Raw genomic sequence first — 14,091 nt, 5'->3', positions numbered from 1 at the left:
TTATAGCTATTCTCTAGTGTAGTTTCAGAAATGATGCATTTTGATGCAAAGACGGTGATATCTGATGTAATAATATGAAAACATATTGTCTGCACCAGTTGGGAAGTTTAAGGATTTTAAAACAGAGACTCAGCAGTTTTAATTTTGAAGACATCCTGAAATCTCACATTTTATTGGACCGTTGGTTGAGCTGTCTGTCACAATAACATACATCATTTTCATTGCCACTCATTAACACTGTTTTGTTTTACATGTAAATTTACTGCACAAGAAGTCTTGTCAATGTGGTAGACATTTGCTGTGCAAAGAAAAATTTACCACCTCTGGTTATGGGCAGAAAAATAAAGAATGCCAGGAAAACATTTTGTGTGACTTTAGTTTTGACTGGCTTCAGATCAGAAGTTTATTCAAGACAGATGACAAATCTTGCTTTATCTTAAGATGGATCTCAAACTCAATACAAAGCTTGATTTTAATTATTAAATTCAAAACTACACTGACATTATTGTCAATATAAGCCAGTACAGGCCATCTCAAGGACCCTTTTCCACAACCTTAAAAGGGAACTAAATGGAAAGATTTATATGCCTGGATGAACAGTTTTAGGATGACTTGCTCATTATTGATTAACAATTAACCAGTGCACCATGACTCAACAGAGCTCATCAACACAGGCTCAGTTTGACACAAAAAAAAGGAGTAACAAGTAAATAAATACATGTCACAGACGCACATCCATAAACAAATACAAGTAAATCATCAACAGAAAAGATTTCTTTCTTTTAAAACAAATCATTTTAAATGGTAGGAGTGTGATCCCAGATGTTGGTACAGATGTTTCATGTCTGTTAAAATAAGGCTTTTCTGTGTGAAACAGTCATTGAACTCATGCCAGTACTTAATCCAATGATGAAAATATTGTTTGCCCAAACATGATAACTGATTTGAGTGCAGTCATTACTGAAGTATTTAACAAGGTAGGTAAGACTAGCAGCTACAGTTTGGTAGTTTTACCCAAATTGTTACGTGCAACACACATCGGCTGTTTCAATGCACAGCAACTGACCAGGAATGAACAGCAATGTGATAAAACTGCTGCCTTACTGTAGCAGTTGTGCATCAACGTGTGATGAAGGCTCACAAGACGCTGCCGGTGTGTGTCGCTGTTGAATGTTTGGATAATATCCATCCCCTATGATATAGAGCAGTCATCTGCAGACATAGTGATAATCAGTATCTTTGGTGGTTTTGTCATTGTCCACTGACATGTTGCACCTTTAAATTACACAACACATACTGGTGGGAACGGTTTCTATAAGAGAGCGAGCCAGCAACCGGCAACTTCTGTAGATGGCAATATTACCAAAGCGAGAGGACTTTGAAGTCGATATGCCTACCAACTGCAAATCTTTATTGCGCCAACAGTCCTACTCAAACCCCTTTTAGACGCTAGCAGAATTAAAACAAAAAATGAGAAAAAAAATGGGGCTGTGTGTTGGGAGTACGCAGGTTTCTGTAAACATATTTTTCATTCAGACACGCTGCCACAAACAGAAAAAGGTTATTAATCAATTAAGGCATCGACACAGGCAGAGCTGTGTATTTCACCAGAGTAGAAAACAGAAGAGAGAAAATATATATACACTGGTACAATTATAAGTGCTACTCAAGCAGCCTTGTGTTCCACTGGCTAGATCTGAGGCAAGAGAAACTGGGACCCCGACTGGCCTTTCTTGCTCCATGATGTACAGGTGGGGGCTTGTGCTGAGGCCAGGAGCTTTGCCCTTGTCATCCTGAGGGAAAACTCTTGGCCCCGGCCTCGGTTATTGGGGGTATAACAATTTACATGAAAGAAGGGAAATAAGGACACAAGAGGTTTGAGGATGACATCTAGGAAGGTGTCACGGCGTCTCGCCATCGGGGCTGAAGTAGTACCTGACAGGGGGACCAGGGAGGTCCTCGTCTCCGTCCGCTTCTGGAGCGAAGGATACTGTGAGGTCAACATAGCGCCGGTCCACCGATGGCTTGATCAGCTTCTGCATCCTGTGGAGAAAGTGACAATCAAGATTATATTCATTTGTTCAGCTTAGGTAAAGGATAAATCATTTTAGTACAAGTAAGGAAGGAGAAAACTTCATGAGCAAATAAATCTTCCAAATTTAGGTGCTATGCTTAGCTTTAATTCATCAAAGCACCACGCATACATGTGTGATGATAAAGGAGACCATTTGTTGATTTAATTGATTTGGTATAAATCCACCCTGTTGACTCAGGAAGGCGCTTCTCTTTAGTATCAGAAAAAAGAATGAGGAGAAAGAGTTCAGAGGAAAGCACTTACGTCAGTTTGAGTCTCTTCGAGTGTCCAGGCATCACAGGCACATAGAGCATCTTCACACCATGGACCACCATAGTGGGCTCAATTCCATACTTTTCCTAAAATGATACAACAAATTCTCAACAAAATCTAATTTGACAAAAGATAATAGAAACCCATGTGGCAACTGCACCTGAATTACAAAGACAACAACGCTGAAAAATACAAGTAAATGTTTCTCACCCTGACTGCATTCATGAAGTCAGAGAGAGTGAAGTCCTCGTGGCCAAATATAGTCCAACAGTCCCAAATGGAGAAGTAGATGTTGTTCCTGGGAAAAGACGCCATGGAACGGTTACTATATTGCATTGTAAAAATATCGAAACGGTGCATTAATAGCAAGGTGCGGTGATGAGGGTAAGGTACTGGTGACATCTGTAGTGCAAAAAAAGTTAAAAGAGCAATGCTTTTTTTTGTCAGGTGTCTTCCACTCACCATCTGAGTTAGACAGTGTGTCATAGAGAAACTGTAAATATCTGCCTACCTGATGAGTGTCTGTTTGACTGGAGCAGGCTCAGTGAGCACAACCACAGGTATGGCCAAGTTAAAGAAGCAGTTCTTGAAAGATTCAAACCCATAGCCTCCAACCACCTTAATCAACTCCAGGGCCACCTGAACATCCATACAATGCAAAAAGTTACTATTTAGCTTGAGACTGAACAATGGACTTCATTTTAACAAATTAAACACTTGTAGTTTTCTGAATAACAAAATGTTAATTTCCTGATAGCTATGTATGATACAGCACAGCTTACTTTCAGATCAACAACCAAAAAAGTATCAGTGAAGACAGTCACATTGTTCACTGCATGCAATAATGGCTAAAAATCAAATCTGAGTATCTAAATCAAAGTTTCAATTGATGCTGGTTCAAAGCACTAGTGTCCAGACGTCAAAAATGTAAATAAATGTCAATGATTTTGTCTCACACACTAGTTTAAAATGAAACTGTCTTTGCAGGACAAGCTCGGTATGTAGACATGACTAATAACGATGTTCTCACCAGTCCAGCAACAGCAGCTGTTGCCGTGGCGATAGCAGGGATGATCTTGCCAGCGATGCGTTTGGTCTTCAGTCTGTCCGCAGGTTCGATGGAGTACATCCTGGCTCTGAGAGATGATGCCGATGTGACAAAATCCAAGTGACCGTTGCTGTCGTCGTCCTTTTCAAACTGAAGGGGCGTCATCTGTAAGCCCTCTGACAGAGTGCATGTGAAACAACACACACTGTTACTAACTACTACAAACAGTTTTACAATGTTTGTAATACAGGTCTACCCATTCAATAGTTCAGAGAAGAAAAAAGGTGAAAATATTTACACAATAATCAAATAAAAATAAACCCTCCAGAGGGGGTTCACAACACATCAACTGTGTGTTCACTTAGGTTTTCTTCATCAGGCTCTGTGCATAGGACATCATTCTCATCTCATAATTCTCTCACTCTTGTGCACAAAATGAACCAATCACATGGTTCTTTTGTCTACTTCATGTTGTCTACTTCTGTCAGGAGGAACAGATTATTATAATGGAGAGTTAGGAAGAATAAAAACTATTTATCCTGGCTCAAAGCACTGTTACTAAACAAGGCAAGAAATGAATGCTGGTTGTTACTGGCTGTTATAGTGCTAATCCTGCCACTTAATCTATTTGTTTTAACACTCAGTGGGCACCGAAGCTCTTGAAGTTTAAACTTAAACACAATTAATCATGATACTCAAGAAGTGCATTTAAGTCTATCGCTGTCCAATAATGAAGGACACGTGAAAATCACTTTTTCCTACTGGGCAGCAAATCAGAATTAAGTATAAAACCATATTTATGCATTTTAAGCATCATGTAGGTTCCTGCAACAATGCAACAAATACACACTGTACTACTATAACTGCACAGTTGCGTTCTGTAGCATTACCAACATATAGCTAAGCAGGTTTACAAATATATTAACAGTATTTCTTTAGCTGAGAATTCGTACTAATCATAGAGAATATCCTTGGGTAAAGATGCTGTGAAAAAGACAGTACCTTTTTGAATGATCAACTCCAAATCTCTGGCTTTGCAGCGTAAGTTACCATAGTGATTTTGCAGGTGGAAAGAGAGGGCCACCATTATGACACTGAAGACTCTGGCTTTAGGCTCAACATGCCTCACTACCATTAGTTACTTATCCCACTACTCAGTTTCAGATTTTAGATTGCAAGCCTGTTTACAAATCCTGTGTTAGCTTGTATACCTGGTGTGACCCTGTCAGTAGCAATGGCCTGTTCCAGCTGTATGATGGCCTCCCTCTCCTCTTCACTGCTTACAGGCATCTTCATCTGATCAGGCTTCTTTGCTGTCTCATCTGTCTCTATGCACTGGCAAGGACAGATCCACAATAATGTTAGGATCATGTTTTCAGACTCAGACAGAAAACAAAGACCATATCAACTGACAATCATACTTTCTCTGAGGGCTTGTACTCGGGAATCTTGACGTCGGACAGAATCCTGGTCACTGCCTCTTCAGAAAGATCCTGACACATGGAGAAGTCCAGTCAGTCAGTGATTTAAGATTGTGTGTTTGAAAGAGCCTAAGAGTAATGTGACCTACCGTTTCTGAGTAAGGGATGTTATAAATCCCTGCGAAGAGCCGGGCAGTGCTGACAATGAAAGTGAAGTGCCTGACGGGAATAGAGGAGAATTTTGAGAGCTTAGATGAGAAAAACACAGTCTGATTAAGGCTTAAACAATAATATAGGACAATACTCACAAAGAATCGTTCAAGTCAAAATCAATAGGTGCTGGAGGTCTTTTGGGGGATTGCCAAAACAAACCTAAGGAAGAAAATGTTTCATGGTACATTATATACTCTACTTATGCACACTGAACTAGTAAGAAATGATCTGAAAGCTTTACAGGTTTGCATGCAATTTGCAAAAACTCACTTCCATCTTTTAACCTTGTGTCCAGGGGGAAAGAGTGCAACAGTTGTAGGGCCTACATGAAAAACAAACACCATAAATAACATGTAAACAACGCATAACAAATCCTGGAGCTTGCAGCACATATATTTAAACAATCTGACAGGTATGAATATGTAACTTTAAGCAGAGACTCATTACCTTTCTCTTGAAATACTTTTCAAATTTCAGACGAGCAATGGTGACGCACTGTTCCCACTGACTCGGCCGTCTGCTCAGCAGCTTAATGACCTGGAATGACCCTTCCAGACTTTCTCCCGCCTGCATCCTCTACACATAAACACACACAAATTACGTTTAAAAACAGTGTTGTACTGAATGAATCACCACGGTGATGGCACAGATTTACACAATGGATATGTTGATGAGTAGGAACTAGACTTGTGATATACAAAGTGTTACCTGTAGCACTACTTCAGCCGAGGAGTGGGTCTGCCAGAACGAGCTGTACATGGAGGGCTTGTGCACAAAAGCATTCTCAAACTTGACACCCAAAATAAAAAAAATTAAAATTAGAAAGCACATTGGCAGATATTCTAAAATGAGAACAAGGATCACAGTAAAAGAACAGGCTTGAATTGAAGCATCTGACCTTATCTCTAGCCCACTGGATGGTGTGCTCTATAACAGAAGGGAAAGACTTGAGAGTGCAGAACGGGATCTCCTCTTCTGGAGGGTCCCTCTGGGAGGCAAAGGGGAAGCTATTTTAGGAGGCTGATGGGATGGCGATAATTCAAGTATTTTTAATATATTTGAGCCAAAAAAAGGCAACACAAAACATGGCCATAAACTGCTCCAGACTCACATGGCTATTGTAGGACTCTGTCAAGTTTGGCACAATGATTTCTGTGTGTCCTTTAGTTCCCATGGTACCAGAGTCCAGCAGGGGTCTCTGATTGGATACGCAGCGGCTGGAAATGACATAAATACCTTTAAATATACATGAAATACCGACTCAACTGAAAAATTCTTAGATTCCCATCACGACTAAGTGTATAATGAGGAGATGGGCTCAATCAAATTAGGTTCATTACACATAGATAATAGCTTGCTGTTGGTCTTTAAAACAGTGAAGTCTTTACCAACCTGTCAACATATCTCCTTGCCTCCACGTTGTCTAGCGCAGTAACCACTAGGTTCAGGCTGGTGAAGAAGGAGTCACTGTAGATGTTCTCAGTAGCAGGACACACCTTGTTGAGGTGAGCATCCACCTGCAGGTCTGGGTTGATGTCATGAGTGGCTTCTGCTGCTGTGGTACTTTTGGGTTTCTGAGAAAGAGAGAAAGGCAAAAAGAAATGTGTGTGAGTATGTACTCTGACTGTGGTTAATACACAAACCATATCTGCACCGTAGTGCATAGGAAGATAAGGAAGTGAGCACCGATTCACCTGTATATGATGTGGTCTGAAGAGAAACTGCCTGTTGAGGTTAGACTTTTCTATGAGGTCTGGGTCTGTGATGCACACCTGAAAAGTGACATATGTAGCATGGTAAAATGCACCAGAATACAGAAATATCCAAGAAATGCAGTCAGACAGTGGAAAAAAACTGGAAACAATTCCCACCTCTCCTGAGCTCTTGGTCAACCCCACCCCAAGCAGGGCAAAGTTTTTTAGCATCTCGCAGCCTATGGCACCACAGCCAACCTATAAGAAAAAACAATGTGGGGTTTATTCAGATATAACCTTTAGCATCATTCAATAGATGCCGTTAATATGTTAAGAATATCCTAATCTTACCATAAAGACCCTGAGCTTGTGTAGTTCAAGACACATCGATTCACCAATGCAAGCTCGTAATCCATCGTATCGATCACCTCTAGGGAAAAAATCCTCAGCAGAAAGAGACTGAAGTGGTCTGACTACCTCGATGGCATCAAGATACAACTAAACAAGAGAGAGAATGAGGTAAAATTAACAGCTAGATGGGGAAAACTGGAAAAATAGAAGAAATCAATGCAAACAATTTGCAAAAGTAGTTAAGTTCATTACATAGAGTGAGCTATACAACTGCCAATAAGAAACAGTTCTTCTTTGAAACAGAAGTTGACAGTTCAAATTTAGCAGCCTACCCATTGCTGCAGTGGTGCAAACTTTCCTGTGATGGCCTTAAGAACTTCCTGACTGGCTACGCCTCCTACAGCTGCTGCTAATGGAGGAAGAGTTCCCCTTGCCGTCCTCGACAGGCAACGCACCAATTCAGTGTTTACAGGGGTCTGGAAGGAAGAAGAGAAAGACACATACAGGGTGATGTTAGGACATTTGGGCAAAAGTAATCATAGAGGATGTTGTCTTTGCAGCTTCAAGATAATGAAATCGGAATAATAATTTTTTTTTTTTTAAAAGAAGAAAAACACTCACTTTGCTCTTAAGAGTTGCATTCACTTCCTCAGTCAGCTTTAATAAAGCCTCTGCATCCTGTAAACATCTGAAAACATCAGAGAGATCAGAAAGTAGAGCAGCAGATTGGATGCGACAATAAAAAGCACAGATACAGAAATTTTATTTACCCGATGTTAGGAAGTCTACTGTGCTGCTCCTGAAAGGTGTCCAGTGCCAACATAGCTGCGTGGATCTGTAATGGAGCCTGTTGGGTTGATTTGAAACAGGAATGTGACTGTTTGGTTAAGCTCAATCAAAAATAACCAGGCATCTTTGAATTATCTGGTTTAACGTGTTTTACAATGTGACAAATTCAGGAAAGAATGATTCACGCATTTTCACAATTGCTGTTACTTGTAAATGTGACAGAAGTGTTTTTGAGCATTGAGGTAATCTGTACACACTCACAGGTAGGCTGTTAATGAGTTTTGATCAATTTTATACTCAATGTGCCCTTGACCACATAAACCATGCAGGACAGTTTTCCATGGTAATATGTGGGAGACAACCTTAGCTGGCCCAATATTCTCCCTTTATGATACAAGCTTCACAGCTCTCTTTAAACTCTCACCTCTGGCTTACTGAAGTCTGGCGTCAGAACCTGAGGATCACACAACTGTTGCTCCATTGTTTCCTGCAATATAAAAGTGGATAAATGCAACAGGACACACATGAAGACAGGTTTTGTAACATTTCTGCATCTAATTTTATCCAACTGTAATATTTCTGGATGATATGAAAACTAGTTTTTGACAACTTACAAATTTATATGTCTTCGGAGTTTTCACCAGGACAAAGAAACCTCCATGTGCATATGGTTGTAGTTGGGATGTGTCTCCTATTGCAAAACTGTGAGGGGAAAGAACTAATGCCACACACATTCAAACACAACACACACACATGTGCACAAACAAACAAGTACAAACATGGCTTAGATTAGATTACTACTCCACTATGTGACCTCATACAGAAAAACTCCCACTAAATATGCTCTTGGAAAAAGCTGTTGGATTCTTTTGTATAACATACAAGTGAAATTAAAGGCTTGGCATGTTCTGACAAAATCAAAGTGTGTTTTACTTTATATAAATATTAATCAGAAGCATATTCTCAATGTTGTTTACATCCACGACCTGTTGGGCATGCCAGTGTTATACGGCCACAATAATAAAACTTAGTTAAATCTCTAATACAGTGACTCTGTTATCCACAATGCAGACACAATACCTGAGACCTGTCGTGCAGTGCTGTTGAGTTCCATCATACCGCTGACCTCTCTGAAGACAACACTCTGGCCTGTCTGCAGGCCATGGGGTTGGTTGTCCATGCAAGTTACCACCCCAGGACTGTCCTGAAGGGGAAAATGAAAAAAGTACTAAAATGGTTTTCAGACAGTCTAGCTTACTCTTCTAGCGCACGCACACACACACACACACGCACGCACGCACGCACGCACGCACGCACACACGCACGCACACACACACACACACCTGGCTCATTATTACATTTAACAACTAACAGAAAGAAACAACTTCATTCAGCAGACTACCTAATAATAGATTAGCATTATTGCAAAACGCATATTACAGTATATTCCTTACAGAAAGTTGGAACTGTCCTTTTTGGGTACAGTTTTTGAAAGCAATAAGGTTACCTGAGTGATGCTTTGGATGAAAATCTCCTTGGGCTCCTCTCCTGTGGGATCTGATACCTCAAACTCTCCTCCAAAATCACAAAACACCCGCACGCAGATGCCATACGCATCACAGCCAATGAACTGGAAAGGACAAAAGTGACAAGTTTCGTTAACATTTGACCATTTGCGTGTTCCCGATTGGCAAGTCATGAGTTAGGGAATGCTCTGTAATGTATAACCACTATAGGAGATGCAGACTTACTCTGATGGGGGGTTGTTGTGAGTGGCAGAACTCATTTACTCTTTTCTGTAGACTCAGTCTGGCCTCAGTTAAAATCACACACTGCACAGGAGAGAGCATTAATGTTACCAGCAGCCTGCAGCAAATTCCACAGCAGAGAACAATACTGATTTGACCCAGTGTTAAATGCAATCTATACCAATATGTCAATGCCCCAAAATTTGAATTGTTCCATCCATGAACAAGCAAATGGGTACTACTGAAAGTCCATGGGCCAGTCAGCCACTAGATACATCACCACTTAAAGTATCATCAAACTCTAACAGATGGTTTGGCAATTATGACCTTTTAAAATTTGACCTTTAAGTATAACATTCCTATGGACTGAGCAAGAAGCAGCGTTTACTTAAATATGACTGCTGGGAACATCTGGAGTGACAGCTGTTAAGTGAATCATACTGCAAGAGTGGTTTAATGAGTTTTTATTGGCATTTTCAAACTATGACATATATTTTCTATTGGAAACCATAGCAACTGTTCTGAATTTCACCTGACCATATCAACTGCTCTCCCTAGAAGAATAAACAGCATCTTGTGCAGTCATGTTACTAGTCTGCAGGGGTTGGGTGTTTTCATATGTATATACAACACAATTTCTAATCACCAGTGGAGCTGCTGAACAACCATTTTACTGACAGACAGGAAGTAAACCCTTCAAAATGTCCTCTGAACCATAGATTTATTTACAACTCAAATTCTGAACAGCGATGACGCACCTGATACTTTCTGAGAAAACTTAGATCAGTGTTATCATCCAGAGCAGAGGAACACGTGTCAACATGGACATAAGGGTTCAACTCTGCGACACGAGGGCTCACCGCCTCCACCCTGTGGTAGTGACAAAAGAGGACGGATAAGCACATGTAAGACAAAACAAAGAAAAGGAGACTAGATGTGTGCATAAAAAGATGGATCACAGGACAAGAGTGACTGGGCGATATTCCAGAGTGCGAGTAAAGTCAGCGATTAAGAGGAAGAGGGCAGCCTTATGGTGTATATTACCTCCTCCTCTGGCTCACAACATCCTCTTTGTGAATAAAGAAGTTGGAGCCAAGATCCCACGTCTCACACTGCTTTGTGTCATGAAGGGTAACTGCCTGCACATGCACAGAACACACATATACACAGTTACTGTGTGTGCACAAGCAAACATTATGGCTATGAGACATCTGATTCTTAACATCATAACATTTAGAGAGTATGCCTACCTTTACACCAGCCAGGACGATGTTCTTTGCTGTGAAACAAAATTGCTTTGTGTCAAATTACAATTGGTTGGGTAGATCATACAAGTACTGTGGCAATAAATATCTTAAGCCCTGTTCAGATATGGAAAAAAAAACTTGTCTTCATCAGTCTGTTAAAGTGACATTATTCTGTCATTCAGACTTTGTCATTTCGCCATTAATGTTGGTTAGAGCTTAATTCAGACATACCCACTGGGAAGTAGATACAGTGCACATGCAACATTTGGCATTCATATAAGACTGGACAACACGCCAAATGATGTATAATAAATAATAATGTAACAACATGTGTGAGCAACTCCATACCTACAGCTGTGATGAAGCTCAGGACTCAACCTACGGACGGCCGCTATTCAACAAACAACTAAACTGCAGCTTATAAACTGCAGCTCTGTGTGTGACAGCTCCTGTTTAAGCCCACAGTGCCATTTTATAAATACACTTATTTGATGAAGTTACTTAGCACTGTTGTTCCAGGTGCACAAATGAGCACAACTCTCTTGCTTTCAAGGCAGTCACATGGATCCCACTGCTGTTTAAGAATGTAGATTTTTGATAAACTAATGAGGAAAACTCCTACAAACAGCTGGAAGCAACAAACTAAACTTCAGCTCCTATTACTGTCTAGTGGGGAAAAAAAACATTACATGTATTTTTGGTGAGGTTCATTAATCTGTTAGTTTCTGTTTCTACCGTGGTAAAGATTTATCATTTTGAACATTATAGTCAGTAGACTGACAGATGTGAAATGTTAGAGCCAAGTAAATATTGGAGCTGAAATGTGGAAAAACCCCTCTCTGAATTGCTTCATACAATTTGAAGCAACATTGCCAGTCCTTTAGTATAATGGCATGCCGTTCAGACTTGTGCCAGGCTAAAACTGATATGGAAATATTACCAGGTCTGACCTAGTCTGACTGGAGAGAAAAGTAACCAGGGTGCTCATCCAAACATGAAGCTTACACGTTCAGTTGCCATCATATAACAGAAAAGAAAGCATGTCTGAAAAGCGCTATACAGTCCTGTGGGACAAAAAAAAATGTGCAGTTCTGCCTACCTATCTCCACTCCCAGTCCTCCCATTCCACTGAGAAAGACTGAGGACTGGGCCATCTGGTGCATAGCACTGTCTCCAAGCACATATCGCTGGCGGCTGGAGGGAGAGAAAAGGAAGGAAGAGAAAGTTTGTGAGAATGTGCGAGAGAATCAAAAATTAAGTACAACAACTGCACTGATTGCAGTTTAAAGCACAGCCTGGTGCCTGCTTCCTACTTCATGCTATCTGTGGTTTCGAAATTAATGAATAAGAAAGTGCACTACTAGACAAAATGATGTGCAGCCAAAAGGTAGACTTGCCTGTAAAGCGAGTCGTCAATCTCCATCAAGTCTGCAGCCATGCTGGGAGGGGAAGGGGGGGAGTTTAGCTGTCTCCGAGATAACGACTCCACCTATTGATAATATAAAAACACAGACGGTGGTTACCGAGGATAAAGACGTTTAGGATGTTAGCGGTAATGATCTAAAAACCAACGCCCTGCTGTAAGTTAGCTTCGCGGCTAACTAACTGTTAATGCCGGCTAACTCTACTTGTCAGCAGTGTTATTGACCTGACAACTGTCAGCGACGTGACAAGTGGAAGTCTTGAAATAATTAAGCAACGTGCTGTAAAAGTCTACCATGATAACGTAGCTACCTGAATACGGCTAGTTGATTTATGAGGCTGCTGAAGACAGCTCAACGTTAGCGGCTACAGCTAGCTAGCACTGAGAGCCACTGCTGCCTGGTGCCGGTGGCGGGGACACATGTCATTAAAACTCGTTAAAAGTGATGACACACACGTTAGGCTACAAATAACTCCGCAGAGTAGACAGAGGTTTTAGATATTATCAGCTCTATCAAGCAATATGGCAAAAATCGTTTTAATTACTGTTAAAATAAAACAAAATATCATGCGCAGCTACCTGTGTGCCCAGTGAGCTATAGCGAATGAATGGTTGTGACTGGTTAAAAACTAGGAGTGGTTCCGGGTTACCACAGTCACATGACCACAGCCACCCAATCATTTCACAGGACTTTTCAGGCCCGTGTTTGTGAACGTATTTCACTTATTCTGGCGTTGTCATGTAAAATAACCCACTTTCGGAATCAGTTACAATGGGAATTTACCATGGAAAATTTTCAGAATATGAATTTTCACAAATTGAAACCCTTGTTTCACGCATAAACATTTTTTCAGTTATTAGAATCAGAAAACGTTTAAGTAGGTTTTAACATATGAGGAAATGGACTTGTTTTGATACATAAAAGTAAACACTGACAAGTAGAATTTTTTTAATAAGGTTAAAAGATTTTAAGGAGCAAATGATGCAAACATAATCTGTATATATAATCTATGCATGCAAGTCAAGTAGACAGCAAGTGCTACAAGACAAATACGCAAATGTCACAAGTCAAATAAAAAACAAGTGTAGCAAATCAAAGTTCTCATAAAAGGAAAAAAAATGTAATGTTATTTAAGTGAGACAGCCATACATTAACCTGGGAATGTGTAAAATCTTACAGTATGGAACAAAAACAACTTGAAATGGGCAAAATAGGGACTTCAAACGTCTCTTAAATGCTATGGAAATATAATCTTATAAGATTTATTCTTGTTCTTAATGTGTTTACATTTTAACTTTATTGCTTGGTGCTTTTGCACATCCATTTTGATGTTTTTGTTGTGTTTTGTCATGTCTGTCTGTCTGTAACTCAGTGCTATATTGTATTGTTATATTGTCTAGTACAGGTCCCTTAGTGTCGTTTGTAAGTGGCTCAATGTTGTTTTGTTATGTTTTTTGAGGACAGGTCTCTCTTGAGAATGAGACCCTGTGTTTCAATGAGATTACCTGTATAAATAAAGGTTAAATAACATTTTAAAAGCAAAATAATAATCCCATTTCAAACCTGTGTGCTAATGTAACACAATGAGTCAATGCACGTTATATTATTCAGTTTATCAAGGAAAAACAAAAGAGAATAGCAATTAAAGAAAGGTGGGTTGTGCACAATACCCGTAACATTTTACACATTAATATTATTAATAGAGGTTGGTTCAGTTGAAAACAGGACAGAAAAGACCACCTGATTTTGGAATATTTTCTAGACGACGAATTGCTTTATCAGTTTAAATTTGAGAAACATTACCTCCTC

At 40.0% G+C, this 14,091-nt stretch overlaps 1 protein-coding gene across 1 annotated transcript; it reads right to left on the bottom strand.

Annotated features, from left to right (window-relative positions):
- Positions 1 to 136: 136 nt before the first annotated feature.
- On the bottom strand, positions 137 to 12,613 carry uba6 (ubiquitin like modifier activating enzyme 6). The gene is made up of 32 exons (XM_055009814.1): positions 12,593 to 12,613; positions 12,256 to 12,347; positions 11,958 to 12,052; positions 10,862 to 10,890; positions 10,656 to 10,750; positions 10,370 to 10,481; positions 9,615 to 9,695; positions 9,371 to 9,493; positions 8,944 to 9,067; positions 8,478 to 8,581; positions 8,288 to 8,350; positions 7,845 to 7,921; positions 7,696 to 7,762; positions 7,407 to 7,550; positions 7,075 to 7,221; positions 6,901 to 6,981; positions 6,724 to 6,801; positions 6,422 to 6,603; positions 6,141 to 6,246; positions 5,928 to 6,017; positions 5,738 to 5,818; positions 5,477 to 5,605; positions 5,300 to 5,351; positions 5,125 to 5,188; positions 4,966 to 5,035; positions 4,817 to 4,888; positions 4,607 to 4,730; positions 3,378 to 3,571; positions 2,859 to 2,986; positions 2,558 to 2,645; positions 2,339 to 2,433; positions 137 to 2,043 (listed from the first exon to the last, which is right to left on the bottom strand). The coding sequence occupies exons 2-32, from the start codon at positions 12,294 to 12,296 to the stop codon at positions 1,902 to 1,904; spliced, it is 3,078 nt and encodes a 1,025-aa protein (XP_054865789.1). The 5' UTR covers positions 12,297 to 12,347; positions 12,593 to 12,613; the 3' UTR covers positions 137 to 1,901.
- Positions 12,614 to 14,091: the final 1,478 nt, after the last annotated feature.

The sequence above is a fragment of the Amphiprion ocellaris genome, chromosome 4 (assembly GCF_022539595.1).
Source record: "Amphiprion ocellaris isolate individual 3 ecotype Okinawa chromosome 4, ASM2253959v1, whole genome shotgun sequence".
Lineage (NCBI taxonomy): Eukaryota > Metazoa > Chordata > Actinopteri > Pomacentridae > Amphiprion > Amphiprion ocellaris.
Note: the sequence above shows the minus strand (reverse complement) of the source record. Positions and strands in the feature narration are given on the sequence as shown.